The 18,260-nt window shown below is 42.2% G+C and overlaps 1 protein-coding gene across 9 annotated transcripts in view; it reads left to right on the top strand.

The window, feature by feature from the left end:
• AMOT (angiomotin) overlaps positions 1 to 18,260 on the top strand; it is a 66,335-nt gene that overhangs the window by 13,828 nt on the left and 34,247 nt on the right. For 7 of the 9 annotated variants that reach the window (XM_014955241.1, XM_014955243.1, XM_014955242.1 and 4 more), the window contains exons 2-3: positions 14,281 to 14,444; positions 15,875 to 16,793. In XM_014955241.1, the coding sequence (XP_014810727.1) occupies positions 15,922 to 16,793 (872 nt within the window). In that variant the 5' untranslated portion in view covers positions 14,281 to 14,444; positions 15,875 to 15,921. Of the gene's footprint in view, positions 1 to 24; positions 330 to 9,298; positions 9,397 to 14,280; positions 14,445 to 15,874; positions 16,794 to 18,260 lie in introns of those variants that run through there. The other 2 variants (XM_014955240.1, XM_014955247.1) reach the window with 2 other exon arrangements.

Below are 18,260 nucleotides of genomic sequence, written 5' to 3'. Positions count from 1 at the left end.
AGTTTAAAAAGTTTACTTCCCCCCCCCTCCAGTTTTATTGACACTGAGGATGAAGAAGGATTTGCAAGTGAAAGCGCCTTGAAATACAACATCTTTTAGAGAGAGCTCTGCAGTTCGCCTGTTAAGTCTCGAATTCCACCCTTTGCCCCTGCTGAATCCACTGTTCTGCCCTTTACTCTCTGGGGTAAAAAACTAAACAACAACAACAAAAACCCGAGGGGAAAAAAATACCTTTGGCAGCAGGGAAGCTTTGTGTGACTGACCCAACGAGCTACAAGTGTCCAGTTTCTGAAAAGAAGAAAACCCTTTTGTCTTCAGCAGATCAGTAGGTAAGAGACGTGCTCGTGGCACAAGGGACTCGGCGTTCATTCTTGCAGCCAAACCTGGGAGTTAGACCGGCTCTGTTCTCTGTCAGCTTTTGCCCATCGCTTCTCTCTCCTGTAGAGATTACTCTTCATCTTGCAGAATTCTTGCCAAAAAAAAAAAGCAAAACACACTTGTTCACCCATTTCACGACTGGCTGTAAATAGCCAAAATTAATAGTGATGTACTTGTGTGTAATTGGATAAAGTAAAGTCGCTGAAGTGGGTTTCCGTAAGGCTGTGTTTGAAAGCAGCCGCGTTTCTTGCGGTGCTCTTTTCTTTTGAGAAAATAATCGCAGTCATTGTGCTTGTAATCCACGTGTCAAGATTGTCTTTGCTCGTCATGCTTCACAGAGAAGCCTGTATGTGCATTACGTATGCACGTGTGCAAACAGGGCTTCCAGAGTCAGTTGAGATTTCTTGTTTCACACTGGAATTTGTTTTACATTAGAGTGTTTTACTGCTGTGTCACAAGGTGTAAAAGTGTTGAACCCATAGTTAACATGCCTTAACAGATTAATGAACATGGCTAGGAACATGCTTGGCACTGTACAGCGTGAGTATGAGGATATGTTTTCTTTGTTTTGAGATTTTTTTCTAAAGTAAAACTGAAAACGCAGCAGGGACATGTGCACATAATAACTGGATGGAGGCCCAGACTCTGTGCAGGGAAACATATTTTGTAGCATGCTCCTTTCTCTAGAGGCCAAGTGCTGAATGTGTGCTGCTTTACAAGTGATAATACCGCTGGGAATTTCTAATTTTACTTCTCCTCCAGCTCTGTACCCACATACCCGCTTCCCACGGCCAGAGTTTCATTGCTACCAGTCTTTTGTGCAAAGGAAGGACCTGTGGAGTTCCGTGTTGCTGGTAGTAGGACTCCTCCTTGCAGGAAGGATTATATTGTTCCCTGTGGAAACACACAGCATCTCCCAGTAGGAGGATCTGGCTGTTTCTGTGGTGAAACCAGCCTTGACATCATGCTCTTCCCCACTGCGTGGGTTTTTCCTGTAGATGATACAGGAATTGCTAATATTGGTCTATTGTGGTCTTTCTTTCCTCTACCCTCTCTTGGAGGAATTTCTGTGGGTGGAAAAAGGGGGAAAAGGTGTCTCATTCCTCCCTTGGAGGGGGGCAGCAAGTTAGGGTGCTTTGAGCTTATGGACCCTCAGAGAACTGAGGGTGTCCTAATCTCTGCTGAGCTGTAGCAGCCAGCAGGGCCACTTGTGAGGTGACTGGCCAGGATCCATCCTGGGGTAGAAGACATGGCATAGGTTTTGGCTGCTGTCTCACTTTTTTCTGCTACCTGTGACTTTTTGCTGGGCACTGAGCCTTTCTGCCATATCAGGGTGGGAACACATGAACCATCTTGAGCTTGTCCTGTGCCCTTGTGCTGCTCCTGTGTGAGCGATGGGCAGCGGCATCACATCGTTTTTTTCAGGGCTGATATAAAAACATGGACTCTACCATCAAGACCATGACCGTGTTAAATCTTTGGGTCAGACTTTCACCAGGGTTACCTCAGTGACTGCTTCTCCTAGGAGCAGGGTCATGAGCTGACCCTGGAAAAATTTGTCCCATAGTTGAAGTTGTAGGTTCACGTGGGGCACTTGGGCTCCCTCTCTTTTTCACCAGGACACTTATTTGCAATATAACCCCTGTCCTTAAAGCATTCCTGGGAGCCACAAGCAACACAGAATGGTTTGTTTCTGCTCTAGTGCTTTCTTGAGGAAAGAGTAGGATTTCTAGGAGAAGGCAAAGGGGCGCCTGGTCTTGCCCCAAGCTCCTTGCCTTTCTGATTCTGGAGAAGTTTTGCAGGCAGCAGTGCCTGTCCTGGGGAGGAGGCTGGAGGCAGAAAGGAGGCTGGGCAGTGTGGAGTGGGCAGAACGGGCCATACAGTAGGACATAGGATTGCAGTGGTGCTGGCACCTCGTAATTGTGGTATTGTTTGGCATGACATATATTTAAATTGTGATGGCTGGTTAATGTACTGATAGCATGGTTCATCATTCTACCTGTGTATGGTGACACATGACATCAGATCGTGCTGTAAACGCGGGAGAATCAAAGTATTGCTCTTTCCTGAAGCATGCTTGAGTGACTTTGGGCTAGTGTATGCTTTGTAGCACAGAATGCCATGTCTGGGCCAGAAGTTTTTTGTATGCCTGTAGTACAAATGTATAAAAATTCTCTGTAGTCTGCAGTACAGCTCAAAGGGCAGCTGATTTAGACGTGCTTGAGTGTTAAGGTCAGGAGATCACATTCCACAGGTTTCTAGATGAAAGTGCTTGAAGAGGGTATAGCATAAATATTTAATTCATATAGAAGGCATTGGTGCAAATCCTTTTGTCCCTTTCTCCAAAGATGTTCGGTAGGCAAGGCTCTGTTAGGAGAAAAAAATACCAAACAACAGAAAACTTGTAACTTCTTTGTGCTAGAGGAAGTAGGACAGTAACATAATGTATTATTGTTGAATTCCACTAAAATTCTTCTCATGGGATACGCCATCTTCAGGAATAGCTAAAAGAACTAATGTTTTTAAATGTAAAATGACTCATAATGCATGGGCTCTTGAAGTTGGGTTTAACATTGTATGCAAACATTGCCAGCTGGTGGGGATCTTTCTGGATAAATAAGAACTATATTTGTACAAGAAGGCTTGAATGATGTATTTCACATGCATCCTGATTAGCATAAGCCATTCACTTTGCAAAAGAATAGCAAGAATCCCAGAAGTGTAGATAATTTAATAGTTCTCTTGTTCTCTTTATCCTGTCTTTCATCAGCAGATGGACCGATCTTTTTGTTTATTTAGAAATAACGTTGCGTTGCTTTACTGCCACATTTTCCTAACCACGACACTGACACTGAGCATTTCTAACCCCCAAGTTCCCAAAATGAACATAAATGCTTCTCCCTCTTCTATCCCGTCCTTTTTTCTCCAGTTGAGTGCAGTGTGACTTTTTTGGGGGGTGTGTGGGGTGGTGGTGGTTTTTTTGATGGAACAACTTGCACCGTTTAACTCTGCGTAGCACCCAGCAGAATGATATCTTGGGTCCATGGCTAAGGCTCACTGTTTCTACAGTAAATGAACAGCTAAAATAAAATTTCAGCTCGTTAAAGGCTTTATTGCCCTAATGTGGAGCAAAATCTGGTGTAGGTTTGGGTTGTTGCTGTATTAATGTATATACAGAGATAAGTCTTTAATTCCAGATTTATCAACAGTCCAAGTGTATGTTAATGTATAAATACTTTTAGGTGTGAGTGAATTTGTCTGTTCATACCTCTTTTGGGGCAGAACTGAGTTTTGCAATTCTTGCTTCATTCTTACTGACAGCTTTTAAAGAGCTGCAGAACTGTAACCCCAGTGGAAAGACAAAGCCCAGTGTAAGAAAGTTCTTGCATGTTAAGAGTTTGTATTAAACTGAAACCTGGCTTCAAACACCTGTAAATTATGAGATTCTCTGTTCAGTGCAGAATGTGGTGTGTGTTAGGTTCTGTTCTGAATTAAAAAAAAAAACCAAAAACTATGACCTTGTTCTTGGCAAAAGGTTCTTAGATTATTGGATGTTCCCACTTTGGGCTGAAGTGTAAATGCTTTCAGAGTAAAGTAAGATGCTTGTTTTCCCCCATCTAACTGTTGTTGCACATTCCCATATTTCAAGGTATTTTCTGACACTGACTTTTGAAGAAGTCTTCTCAAAGGCTTCCTAATTGAAACAGCCTTATGGATTTATTTTTTTTCTCCTTGCTATTGTGGACGATATAGTGGGAGTGGAATGTCCTTGGTTGCCAATGTTTGCTGCTAGGTATCCCCCTTCCATGGATACCAAATGTTTATAATAGCGTGAGAACAGCCATTCTTGGTGATTGGCAATGAGGTTGAAGGCTCTCTTTCTCCTCTTCTATCCACTGAAATACAAGAGAGGACTTGGATCTCTTGGTTCTTCAGAGAAGTGTTCCAAATTGCCTATTGCTGGGGCTATAAAGTTTCAGGAAGCACTAGAGGATTTGTCAAAATGATTTAGTCCATTGTGTTGAATCTGGGCCACAACCAATTTCTGTAAGCTCATTTTCTGCTTTCAGGAATTCTTTGCTTGTCTTACTTTCTGTTGAGAAGTTACTCTCTAGATTAGATGTTCATCTACCTTTTGTGCCTGATTTTCTCTGTGTATGTGCCCCATATACAACATCATTGTATTGTAGGCTTTAAAACATTGTCTTTATGAAAGAACAGGCACATAGCTGCCTTATGAGTCCGGTTTGGCTGCAGGAGCTTCTCAGTTGTTAAACCCTTTTAAACAGGAGAGAGTGTATTCCCAAACAGTTCTGGAATGCAGTGCTGGCCACAGGAAGAATTGCATACTGCAGCCTCTGCGCCACGGCCATACCTTCAGCTTTTGCAAAAGTATTTGGTTCATGCTTTGAACCGTTCTGATGCTGAAATGGTATCCATGTGAAAATAGTGTACTGTACGGGGAAATCTAAAGTCAGCAAATAGCCCAATCTTGCACATTACTTGGCTCTCCAGAGTAGCCTTGAAATGTAATCTTCAAGACAGAAGAAAAAATCTCAACAACTTTGGGGAATAATAGTGGAATGGAGCTCCTAGGAGCAATTCGTTTAATATATGCAATATAATATTTGTCTTACTTGCTTACTATGCCTGGAAGTGAAAGGAGTTTTTCAGAGTTGATGAAATTTTTGTTTACTTAGACACTAGGATGTAATTTTTCAAGTAAGAATATATTTGAAACTTACCTGTATATGTGTATATATACCTGTATAAATGGCCATTCAGAGCAAACCAAACATTTAATGTAAGGGGGGACAGTGAATGAGCAACGAAAAGGTGAATGAGTAGGAATAGATGAATGAATAGGAATGGAAAAGAAAAAGTCCTGGAAAAAACAAAAAACTGAGAACAAAACTAAAAGGCCACTCAAATATGAGGAGAAACTTCTTCACGGTGAGGGTGACGGAACCCTGGAACAGGCTGCCCAGGGAGGTTGTGGAGTCCCCTTCTTTGGAGATTTTCAAAACCCGCCTGGATGCAGTCCTGAGTAACATGCTCTAGCTCTAGGCAATCCTGCTTCAGCAGGGGAGTTGGACTAGATGATCTCTATGGTCCCTTCCAACTCTAGAAATTCAGTGAAATTCAGTGAAACAGAGTTCTCAAAGCCTTAAAATCCTGTCTTAGTAGAGTAGTGGTTATGTGAAGTGCTTAGCTTAAGTGAAGGAAGAACGTGTGTTGGAGTCTCCTGTAGTGCCTGGGGATCATGAGTTGTGGTCATCCTTCATATGATGGTTGCTCGATGTGTCATGCTTTGTTGCGAGCAGCTCTCGTGTTCCTGGCTTAGCGCTGAGAAAGGGAGTGCTCTCTCCTGTTTCTAATAGCTGAATCGTCTCATATTTTACTGGCACGCAGTCTGCATTCTTGGTCCTGCAGAAGGGGTTCAGAGATAAATACTGCCATTCATACTTGATGCTTTTTTACTTTCTCATCCTCTCTCAGAATGACTGTTGTCTAATTTGGTTGTGTCTAGGCTTAAAATAACCTTTTATTTTTTAAATACTAAATATTTCAAATAGTATCTTTTAGTATCTTTGGGAGTTTGGAGAGGTCTGGTTGTTTTCCGTGATAACTATTGTTGGACTATATAAGTTCATCACTATCGGGGAGAATAGAGAACCAAGATTTTGTTTAAACCATAAAAAAGTTCACTGATTTAATAAGATTGGTTTTTAAAGGCCTTGCTATTATTTGTATTAGCAAAGCATTTACAGTGTCTAATTGCAGACAAGATGTTGTTGAGCAGTTCTCGTATATGAATGTCTATGAATTAAGCCAATTTAAGTTTTTGTTTAATGAATTAGCATTTGTAAGACCTTGTCTAAGAGTTGTATCACAGTAATGTTTGTTTGCTTTAAAATGCTACACAACTTGTTTTTTAAAAGAATTACTTAATTTCTTAGGATTATTTACTGTAGCCCTCAAGGAAAGCAATTCCACATTTCAGTAACTTTGTTCACTTCACGGTTGGTGGACTTTTCCTGCTGTTCTAATTTGGGTGGTTCTGTGTCCAACTGAAACAAATTTTATTGCTTCATACTAGGGCTAGCCCATCTTGTTGTGGGGTTTGGGAAAAACAGGGTGGGAAAACATATCTTCCTAGTTTTCCCATTGTCTTTTTGAAAAGAAACAAAGCTAAAGCCTCCTCCATATTTCTGGGGACACAAAACATAAAACCAGTGTAAGATAGCCTGTGGAGGTGCACGAGGAATTGGTACTCTGTAGCTGACTGAAATGATCACAACTGAATGCTGTATGTTCGTATTAAGTAAAAACAAATTTGAAAGACTTTTTACTGCAGAAGGATAAAGGTTGAAGAGACTGAGAGTAATTACATAGTCTATTCTACCCTTCCTCTGGGTAAGATCAGGGAACTGTAGAGAACAGGCAGAAAAGTTACGGGGGGAAAAAAACAGCTTTTGCTGTTGCCAAGTTGGGATCGGGTGTAGAGCACTCAGATCTTGTTTAAAAAAAGAAAAAGTAATAAAAAAATCTTAGCACTGGTGAGGCCACAGCTTAAGTATTGTGTCCAGTTTTGGGCACCTCAGTACAAGAGAGATACCAAGGTGCTGGAGCGGGTGCAGAGGAGGGCAATGAAAATGGTGAAGGGCCTGGAGAATAAATTGTATGAAGAGCATCTGAGGGAGCTGGGACTGTTTAGTTTGAGAAAGAGGAGACTGAGGGGTGACCTCATCACTCTCTACACCTACTTGAAAGGACATTGTCAAGAGGTTGGTGCTGGTCTCTTCTCACAGGTAATTAGCGATAGAACAAGAGGGAATGGCTTCAAGCTGCAACGGGGTAGGTTTAGACAGGACATTAGGAAGAAATTCTTCACAGAAAGAGTGGTCAGAGACTGGAACAGGCTGCCCAGGGAGGTGGTTGAGTCACCGTCCTTGGATGAGTTTAAGAGTTGTTTACATGTGGTGTTGGGGGATATGGTATAGGGGAGAACTTTGTAGAGTAGGGTTGATGGTTGGACTCGATGATCCCAAGGGTGTTTTCCAACCGGAATGATTCTGTGATTCCATGATTTACCACCTGGTAAACGACCAGTGCATTTCCAATTAGGGGAGGTAGGGATGGCAAGAGAAAACGTGTGTGGGAGGCTGCTGGTCGCATCCCGAGCTGCTCAGGTTGCTTTTGGAGGGGACAGATTTTGGACAGATTTACTTCATTAGGGGAATACTGTGTAGCCCTAACTTTTTGTTTCTGCAGCTGCTATGGGTACCTAGTGGAAGTATCTTCTCCAGCTGTAGAAAATACTCAGAAAGTTCCCCTGCCTTCTGCTTTAACAAGTTCTGGGATGCCTACATCCTTGATCAAAACCGTTTTGGCCAGGATCTATGCTTAAAATTTTTGCTGCTCCAGTTAGTATGGAAATTCTTTCTAGTAGTGATGAAGTTTATATTAGCAAGGAAGAAGTTTTTCTGGTATGGTTTACACAAGGTTTCCGAAGTAATATACCTAAAAACAATTATTTCCTAGTGTAACTGCATCTGCTTTAGAGTGGTTGCTGGAATAGTTACATTGAAAGAATCAATTCCCCAAGTGACATAGTTGTGGCAACAAAAACATACATGTAGGCTAGGATTTAGCCAATCAGTGCTGCGCTATAACGAACCTAGTAATATCTTCCTCCCAGTGTGGTGGTGAGGCTTAATTAATCATCTTACAAGTAATTAAAGGTTTTTACAAGGTGCACATGAAAAATCCAGGTGGTTATGATAAAAGTGGTTTTGGTGGTGTTCTTTCATAACATCTTGCTCTCTAAAAATTTGGTGGTCTGGATCTTCTTTTGGGTTTTACTTTAAAAAAAAAAAAAAAAAGGGAGATCCATCTTTTTAACCCATGCTACCTATTGAGATCACAAAATGGGCTTGCTTTGTGATACTGTGTTGTCACAGAACTGCGTTAGGGTTGTTACCTTCCTTGAGCCGCAGCATCTCAGGATGCACATTGTTAGACTGACTGACAACTGGTAAGTTAACTGTATTTTAACTATTTCTTTCTATAAAGGAAAAAAAAAAAGCAGCCCTTTGAAAAAAGGAGGGCCTATGTCTGCGACAAGTCCTGTTAAATTCTGTAAAACTGCTTTGTGAAATAAGAAGGTCTCCTCCATATGGGGGCTTAAAATATTTTAATTTGTGGTAATGCTAGAAAAAGCCAGAAAATTCCATGCTGAAGTTAGGCCATAGTGATTGTTTTCTTCTCTATACCTTTCTCCACCTGCAGTTTTTATTTGTGTCAGCTTATGATACAAATATTCAGGATGCCACAACTGACATATGAGGAAAAATGACCTTAAGGTAGCATAAAGTGGATATATCTTTCTGGGGAGTGTGTTTCCATTGTTTTCAGGACTTAAGCTTTTAGGTTCAAATTTTTACTTTCTTTTTAATGTAGATGGCGATTCTAATCTTTTTTTATCTCACCAGCAATTAAAACAGCCTGATCCTATCGGTAGGGACAAATGATGCACTGTCAACGTTTTGCTCCCTTCTGATAATGCACATGAAACTCGTTTGCGTGTTTGAAGATTACATTTTACTCTCACATGGTTTTCATTATCTGAGAGCCCCGAGGAGAGGCCTGGACTAAATCAGTGAAGGAATGGAGAAACCACACAATGCAATGAAAATGGTGCTGGGGCATACTTGGGATAGTTGTGGGACTGGGGCTGCTGACGACAGAAGCAGGGCGCTGCCTGAGTGCTAGCAGCAGCAAGAAGTAGAGTATTCTTAACAGACAAAACAAAGCTTGATGTCGAATTAAAATTGCGGCTTAGGTTTACAACAGTTCCCCGATTCTACAAGGATAATTACTGGAAATCTGTGAAGTTCGAAGCAGATGCATCTTGCTCGGTATGCGCTGGGAAGCAGTCCTCTGAAAGGAGACCTGATGTGACAAAACCTGTGTAAGCTTGATCTGGTTTTAGAAGACTTCTAAGACATCTAAAAGGTGAGATCTTGGCCTTTACGAAGTTAGTAGGTTAGTAGCGGAGCTCCCATCGCCTCTGCTGGAATTAGTGTTTCATTAAATATGCAGAAATTGCGGTACGTGGCAGTAAAGGGTTGTCTCTCTGCAGACGTGTGCCTAGTGCTTGGTAGTGCTGCATAACAGATTCTAAGCAACTGAATGGTGTGATGTGTTCATATAGAAGTATTCCGGATAAAAACAGCTGGATATGTTGTCCTAGACTGCTTTTACTATTAGACCAGTATATTCAGAATAAATCCTCTTGCCCTCTGACTTTTGAAATTTTATGGGGGAACTTGAAATTCCATAGCATTCTTATCAAAATGCTTAAAAGCCATGAAGCATTCCTGTTTATACCAGGCTTTGTAAGTGCTTATTCTTCTCTTTTTTTTTCTTCCCTTTGTAATATAAAACCTAAATTATGTTGGTGAAGATTATAGGTACTTCCCTCTGAAGAAATTGATACTTTAAAGTGAGGGAGCAGTGTTTCAAAGGTCAAATAAGGTCTTTTCATTTTTTTCCTTAGACATGTTATTTAGAGGGGGTCTTCCTATGTTGATGCCTTGACTTACTTATCACAAGCCAGACCAGCAACCTGCTGCTTTTTCGTGAGGCCTGATAGGCTTTCTTGTGCTGTTCTGTGCCCAAATCCCAATAATGTGAGCGAGCGTTTCAGGAGAATGGTTGGTGGCTCCTGGCGAGGCAGTCTGGTCCTTGCTGAAGGTTTGGCCCGGAGAGGAGTTAGAACCGTGATCGGTCTTCAGGTGTTCTGGTGGCCTTGCTATTATTGCTGGCTGATCTAATGGAACGGGTATGCGTATTATTTGCACCCCTCCGGGTGACATTGTTCTTGTTTTCGGTTAAAAGAAGGAAGTTTTTCTTGTTTGCCCAGTGACTCTGTCCTTCTGGTATGAAGATGAGTAATGTTGGCGCCGCTCCATGCACCTGCTCAGTGCCACCCTCTAAGATCACCTGAGCCACCTCAGCAGATCGAGGCAAGCAGGGACGGGGCGGTTGAATCAAAGCTGGGGAAGTGTTTATGGTTGGAGCCCGAAACCCACTTTTGGTTAGGAGCTGGTGCTAAAACGCTATCACACGCTGGGATTCATTGTGTGCTGCCTTGCAGGTTTGGGTGTTGGCGCCAGACGTTGGGAACTTTTATTCTCAAGGACTGTCTTAGTGTGTATTCTCTCCCTTCCTCCTCCTTGGGTAGGGCTGAAATGAAGAACATTCAGTGATAACCTGCACTATTCATTAAATAATTCTGGACCTCACCCTTGTGTGTCTGGTGCTCCTAGCCACTTCAAAGTGAGTGTGTGTGCAGAACAACCATGTTCCCAGTGGTCTTATAGTCACTCATGTTAAGAGAATTTTGCAGGATCGGGCAATCAGCCTGCTGGGTTTTGCAGAAGCCATGTAGCAAAGGCATATTTCTATTAAACACTGGGTGACTCAGCATGGGAGCTGGTCTCTGTGATCGCCCAGGGACTTCACAGCCAGTCCTTTCTACGTTATCTCTGTTTTGTGTTCCCCTCTTCTATTACAGTGTGCAGGTATGTCTGAAGATAACTCTGCACCTAAAAAAACAACACTTCATCTGAGTGATAGCATCCCATCGCCTGTTGCCAGCCTGGATGAGCAATGTCACATGCACATCCTTTAAGAAAAGCACAGAATTACTTAGTGAAACTTACTGCTTGCATGTGAAGCCTGACAGTGTCACTGGATTGTTTTGTGTGTGACACAAAATTTAGTAGTAAAACTGAAAGTGCTTAACTGTACTGCAGCCTTTTTGAGGTGGTGAACCTGTTCCCATCCCACCTGATGCGTAAGCTAATTAGCTTCTTGGCTAAGCAGTAATTCTGGGCAAGTATGTACAGGCTGTCCTCACAGGGACTCTTGCATTCCTCTTAGTTTCACAAGCTAAAGAAAGATGCTTCTCTTTGCTTGTGAGGTTATTATTGCTCCATGCAGGTTAATTGAGCTATAGCATTATAGCCACTCATCAAACAGTGGTGAGTAGCTCACTTGTCTAAGCTTGTTTATTTTTATAATGCTGAAAAATATTTGCATGCTGTACAGAAATGTGCTGCTTTGGTTCCTTACAGCCTGGCAGTATTATCATTTGAAATTCTTCATTAATCTTTCTTCCTCACGAGGGACTGGCAAGGTTCCTGTGCATAATTACACAATGTTTAAGACAGAAGCCTCACCTACTGAGTTTTTGCACAGTGCCCTGCAAATATCAGTCTTTTCTTCCTTAAATAGCACCTATGCTACCTCCCCTTTTATGCCCATTCTTGATTTCAGCATGGTTACGTGCAATGCTATTTGCAATCCTGCGTTCATTCTACCAGTTCTAGGCTCTGACGTTTCGCTCAAGAACACACAACTGTAAAGTGACCAGACTAGAAGTTAGAATAAGGTAGTAAGATGACAGAGCTACAGTGCTCAGGAACAAACTGTAAAATGGGTTCAGCCTGAGAAATCCACCTCGCAGTGCTTCCATGGAACAGAATTGGTCTAAAACAGAGTTTTCCACTTGAAAAGCAAGGCGTTTCTAGGCTTTGTGGTTATGAAGAGTGCACCATCCGATCCATAAGCAAGTACAGTTTTGCAGAGTTGTTGAATGTCTGAATTCAGCCATATCCATCGTAATAGATTCGGGCTTAAACCCCCAAATATGTCTGTTTAAAATGTCTACAGAACCTTTTCCAATTTCCTTCCAGCTCTATCATAACAACTTTTGCAGCGCACCTCACTAATTTTCATCTTTGGCACACTGAAAACTGAAATTGCTGGAAGAGCCTAAAACAAATACAATTTGGTGTCCAAATAAATAACACATGGGCTTCAGTACCGATTGTACTGTTCATTTTTGTGTTTCATTACATAAAAAAAGTTAACTCGCTGGTTCTGCCATGAGTTTCCAGCTTGCTCAGAAAGCAGATTCCAGGAATGCTGCCACCCAAATTAGTTGCACAAGATTTTCTTTGTTAATTGAAAATAATGGCATAAAACTGGAAAAAAATAAGCATAATGCAAACAGTTGGTATTTAAAGAAAGTGGATTTGTTGGCCAGAATATCTTCATATTGTATCTCAGTCCACCTTTTGTTTTTGATTTCCAGGCTGATTCCTAGTTTACATCTACATTAAAATTAGTAGTATTCAGTTCCAGCAAATACTTTAACTGTGAACTGTGCCCTCCCTTCATCAGATCAGCAGAATAAGCTTATATTGCTGTGAAGTGAAACTCCGCGTGTGAAATGGTTGCATACAGAATTACTTCCTTGAACGTTTGAAGGAGTTAAACACGCACAGATTGAAATTGTCTGTTGAGAAAATCTTTAAGGCAGAGAGGCAGAATCTCAAGCTGGGTTGTATCTTTGTATTAAAAAAATAAACAACACCCCCTACCCCCCCTTAGATTTTTCCAGTTGAGACAAAAGAAATCTTTGGGTGGAAAGGCAGCATCATATTGCATAATAAAAGCCTTTTAATGCTCTACTAAAAAGGGTTGCTTAGGGCAACTTTGTTTTAAAAAAAAAAAAAGTCAGTGATGATACTGGTATGAGGGGGACAAGGAATCCTCAACTTCTGTTGTGCAACACTGGGAAAAGAGGCTAGAAATTGCTGTAGTTATCTGCTATCTTAATGCCTGGTTTAAAGGTTCTTTACTGCATATTTGCTGGCAGCTGTTTTCAATATATCCCTCTCGAGCTAAGTCACCAGTTAAGAATTTGACATTAGATGTTTTTTCCAACCACCATCTTGAAGTACCATACCACACAACACAGCCTTGTTCTCTAGTTAGATATTGTTCATGTGCCTTGAAATTGCTGTTGACACCTCAAGTATTTAACTTGCAGATCTGAGATAATTTTTGTTGGGTGTGGATGTGTGCCATAATAAGACAGAGACAGAAGTATCCACGTCTGCATTCCTTCACTACATCTGTTCACTTTATTTTTTTTTGCAACATTGCAGGAAATTAAGTTAAACTATACATCTCCATGAATATTTTTTAATTTTACTTGTTCTGTTTTAATTCCCTGCCCTGTTAAGTACAAGCACACTGAGTGTACAAGTAAGTTTCACTTCTTCTGTGTCGTTTGCCCCTTTCTTTAGGACACTTTCAGTAGTAGATTCAGCTACCTCTTGAATAACACGCCTAAATACATATTTTTGTGTGTTCTCTTGATTCTCCCCTCAATGGTTAAAGTTTCTTTAGTGCTTTATATTCTGAAAGGGAAAAGTAACGTAATTAAAGAATGTTTTGGGAATTAGAGCTGTGCTCTGCAATATGTTTTTGGCATATACTTTGTCAGTGTCCTTTTCTTCCCCTCACTTTCCCAGCCTCTGAAATAAAGCTAATATTTGTACGCTGATCATTCCCATAGTCATTTTTGAGGCATAATTTGTTGAAGTTTATAAAGCATTTGACCATATCACCTTTCATCAAAGGATTTCTGCTGATATAGTTTGAAATACACAGCACCACTGGAAAAGGAGCCATAAGCACAGGGTATCATCATCTGTGCTGCAGCTTTCATTCTTAGTAAAAAATAAAACAATGGAGTTAAAGAATTAGCAGGTTTTAATCACTGTTTCACTTGGAGGCACAGATGGGACAGAGCATTACTTGGCAACATTTAATCTTGGAGCAGAAATTGTCATGATTAAAGCAGCAGCTGGAGGAGATTGCTAGGGACAGGGGGGTTCATTCATCCTAAAGGGATCAAAATTGTTGGGCTCTGGGAGAAAACAAGAAGCTACAAAAGAAAAATCTGAAATACGGGCCAAGGTTTGTTATTTCTAGGGTCTCATCTGCTGATTAAAATGATGTTTTCAATGCTTTCCTCAGAATTATTTTGGAAGCGAGGAGAGTATCAAGTGATCTGGCCTACTGAAGAGGAGACTGAAGCCATCTCTGAGTGGAGATTTTGGACTTGCGGGAAGGCTCTGTGTGTGTCCCACATGTGGCAGAACTGCTCCTCCTTACCAAGGAACTCAAAGTGAAGGAAATAGGTATGTGCTACTTCAAATAGGCTCGCAGAAGAATCATGTTCCAGGCCATTTAACATGGCCTGAATTCCTAGTTTGGTGAGGCAGCCTGGAATGAGGTGGATTTTAACTTTCTCTCCATTAAGGTTTGCAGGAAGGTTCTGTCTGCCTGGTACCTCCAGGCCTTGTGTTACGGGGTAGACTCCTGCGGTAAGATGGCCTGAGGGAGGAAACTGGGTGGTTGTGGAAACACAGAACAAAGCAGACCCTTCAGGTCTCCTGACTCCTGCAGTCAGTCTGTGGTTCTGCCATGGAACAAACTGTTGGGAATAAGTTACCTTTTGCTAAGGGACGGTGTTATACAGTAAAAAGGTGTCAAAATAGCCTGCTAGAATACCAACGTGTGTTCTGCTGTCAGGGCCAAGCCACAGTTTAGCCTACAAGTAAAGCCTACTCTATTCTGAACTGTTCTATCTCAAAAGTAGCTCTGCTTTTAGTTAAGTGTCTCAAAGGTATCATTAATTTTGGATATTTCAACTCCTGCAAGGCCAATGGGCTTGAGTTTCCATGACAAATTCCTGAGTCCACTGGGAGATTGAGTGAAGTGTAATCACTGTTGGTCACTGACTTAATCTGTATTTAGGATGTGCTTGACATTGGCTCTTTGTGTTTCTCTCATTGGTACACAGTGTTTTTTCCTGCCACTCAGAGGTCTTTTTCTGTTCCTTAGATCAGACAACTCTTTTTCCTCCTGCATTTGCATGCCTTCAGCTGATGATATTTAGATGTGTGAAGATTTGGTTGCCTTTGTATAGCAGGAAGTTAAAAGAGTCCTCACTTGCACCAGTACATAGTGTTTTCTGCAGCAGGGAGACTAGGTGCTGATCTCACTCTGGGTATTTCATAACTCTAAAAACCTGCTGGCTAACGAGGTATTCATTAATTGCTTTAAGCGATCTAAGCTAAGAGATTTCTTTACTTCCTTTGAACCATAGAGTATCTTAATGGGCATCTTTTTTTTTCTCCCCTAAAACTGACAAATTGCTGATTTCACCCTTTAGTCCTTGTCTGCCTGCAAATATGGGAAATGTATTTCACTGTTGGTAGCCCTAAGTGTAAAGCAAACAGGTCTTAGGCATTTTTACCATCGTCCTGTGAATTATAGGCCTCCTTTCCGCCTGAAAGCAGCCTTGCTGTCTGAGGTATTCGGCATGCATCCCTACAGCTTGCAGTCGATTGATATTCCTATAAATTTGCAAGTCACCTTTCATCACCTTGCGAGGCTTTGCCCCCTGGCATGCAAGTCCTTCTTAGGTCAAGGGCCTTAATGACCCCCATTGTTATGGGAACCTTTGGTAATCTAACCTGTTTTTTTTCTGTATTTCAAGCCATTGCTCTTAAATGTCTTTTGCTTGATCCACTCAGGCGCTAATAACCGTGTCTCCTTTCCTTAGGTCAAGGGCAGCTTTTACATTCCACCCAAAAGGCACCACAGTTTGAGATGAGGAATTCAGAAGAGCAAGCAGCTACGACAGTTTTACAGCGCCTGCTGCAGGAGCAGCTCCGATACGGAAACCCAAATGACAACCGTAACCTTCTTGCCTTACACCAGCAAGCCACAGGAAATGCCCCCCCTTTCAACAGCACTGGGAGTCCAGCATCTCAGAACGAAGGGCTGAGCTCCCAGGACCACCAGCTTGTGACTCATGCTGCCCGTCAGGAGCCCCAGGGCCAGGAGATACAGGTGGACAACAGCATCATGGAGAAGCAGCTCTCCCCGCGACTTCAGAACAGCGAGGATCTCCCGACCTATGAGGAAGCCAAAGTCCAGTCGCAGTATTTCAGGGGCCAGCCGCATGCGAGTGTCGGGGCAGCGTTCTATGTAACGGGGGTCACCAACCAAAAGATGAGGACTGAAGGGCGGCCCACGGTTCAGCGGGTGAGCCCAGGGAAGGTCCACCAGGATGAAGGACTGAAGGACCTCAAGCAAGGGCATGTCCGCTCCCTGAGCGAGAGGCTGATGCAGCTGTCCTTGGCCACCAGCGGTGTCAAGGCCCACGCGCCTGTCACGAGCGCGCCACTCTCCCCCCTCTCTCCGCTCTCTCCTCAGCAGTCCAGCGACCCTTACAAAAATTCTGGCTCCAATGAGTTCTACAAGAACTCGGTGCAGCCCCCTTCCCAGCCCAACATGAAAGGAATGGAGCAGCGGGGTCCTCCTCCAGAGTATCCTTACAAAAACGTGTCCACCCCATCTATGAACTGCAAACCTCAGGACTCGGGACATTTCTATAGTGATCATCGCATGAGCCAGCAGGGAAGATCTGATGGGGCTATGATGAGGTATCAGCATCCCCCTGAGTACGGGTCAGTCAGGTAAGCGAGATCTTCAAACAACCTCCATGACAGTCACATAAGGGAAGACAGTATAAAACTCTGTCCATTGTCCTCACTCCTGAGGCACGTTTTCTTTCTGCAAAGATCCCATCTTTATTAAGTGAGATGACATACTGTGTTCAGCTACTGACTGTGTCTGGAAGGACTGTAACCTGTTTCAGTAGCTTTCCTAGAGAGGCCTGAATCTTTTTTAAAAAAACCTACAAACAAACAAAAAAACCCACCAAAAAACCAAAACCCAAATAAGCCAGCTTGATTTTTTTTTTTTTATGGCATGGGGAAGTTTAATGCTGAGGCTCCAGAGCCTTACAAAAGGTTTGCTGCAAAAGCCAAAGTTACGGGGTGATTCATTGTAGAAACTTGCAGTTACTTATTGCAAGACTTAAGCTGCTCTTTAATTACATGTGGCCAGACAAAAGATTTTTTTAGACTGTATCTAAATGCTAAGTAGAAAAGGAGAAAATAAATGAAAGCAACAATGGTGCAGGTAACAAAAATCACCTGAACTTCCTTTAGAGTTTTTCAAATTTTATTTTCAGTGGACCAAAGTATAGAAGTGGAAAATGGAGTGTGCTTTGTGGCTCATCCCAGAGCTGCTTGTTTAGCTTTTGCTAATTTTCCTTGCATCATTTGGAATCTCAGCCTGTTCTGGTTTCCTCTAGATAAGGAGCTAGATTTGGCTTGAGCCAAACACTGATGTCCGTGTGGGTGAAGTTGAAGTTTTATTCAGGTGGGCTGAAAATACAGCTTTACTTTACCTGTATCCTTACCATCTCATCTCTGTCCAAGACGAGGTGGGATTTGGTATAATAATTTTGGCCCCATTTTGAAGCTAAAAGGGTAATACAGAGGAGCCAACAGGAGGGTGTTGCTACATAAGTAAATGGTGAGGTCTCTGTGCATTTGTGTTTGCACATATTGTGTTGTGGTTTGAGGGGAGCATGAAGAAGAAACCGTTCTGTATTTGGGAACAGAGTCTGAGCTTTGGGGAATTTGAATCTGCTCAGAACCTTCCTAGTCCTATGGGGAGCTATTTTCAGAGTTTGTCCACCATTGTTTGTGATCTGAAATGACTTCAGCAGCATACAAGCCTGATGAAAAGGCCCTTTGATCTGGCTAAATAAATAATAAAGAGGCCAGGAAAAGGGGAAGTAAAGGGTTTAGGGGGGGTAATGATTGTAGAAGTTCGTTGCAAATGTATTTGACAATTCAAAGGCTTCAAATCTCTGTGCACACAGGAAAGGGAAACAGATCCTTGATGGTTATGCTGCATCAGAAATACTCAATATTATATGTAGTGAATCTGAGACGTAGCCTGCTTGCTGTTTAAGGGAGAGGTATTTGAAAACACGCCAACAGTCAGCTCCTCTAGACAGGGTGATTTTTGTCTGTATTGGATGGATCCTGGCTGCTTTGAAAGAACATGGCGGGGGGAAGGGGGGGGGG

The sequence above is a fragment of the Calidris pugnax genome, unplaced genomic scaffold, assembly GCF_001431845.1.
Source record: "Calidris pugnax isolate Ruff unplaced genomic scaffold, ASM143184v1 scaffold38, whole genome shotgun sequence".
Lineage (NCBI taxonomy): Eukaryota > Metazoa > Chordata > Aves > Charadriiformes > Scolopacidae > Calidris > Calidris pugnax.
The sequence above is the reverse complement of the archived record's forward strand: the minus strand, read 5'-3'. Positions and strand labels throughout refer to the sequence as shown.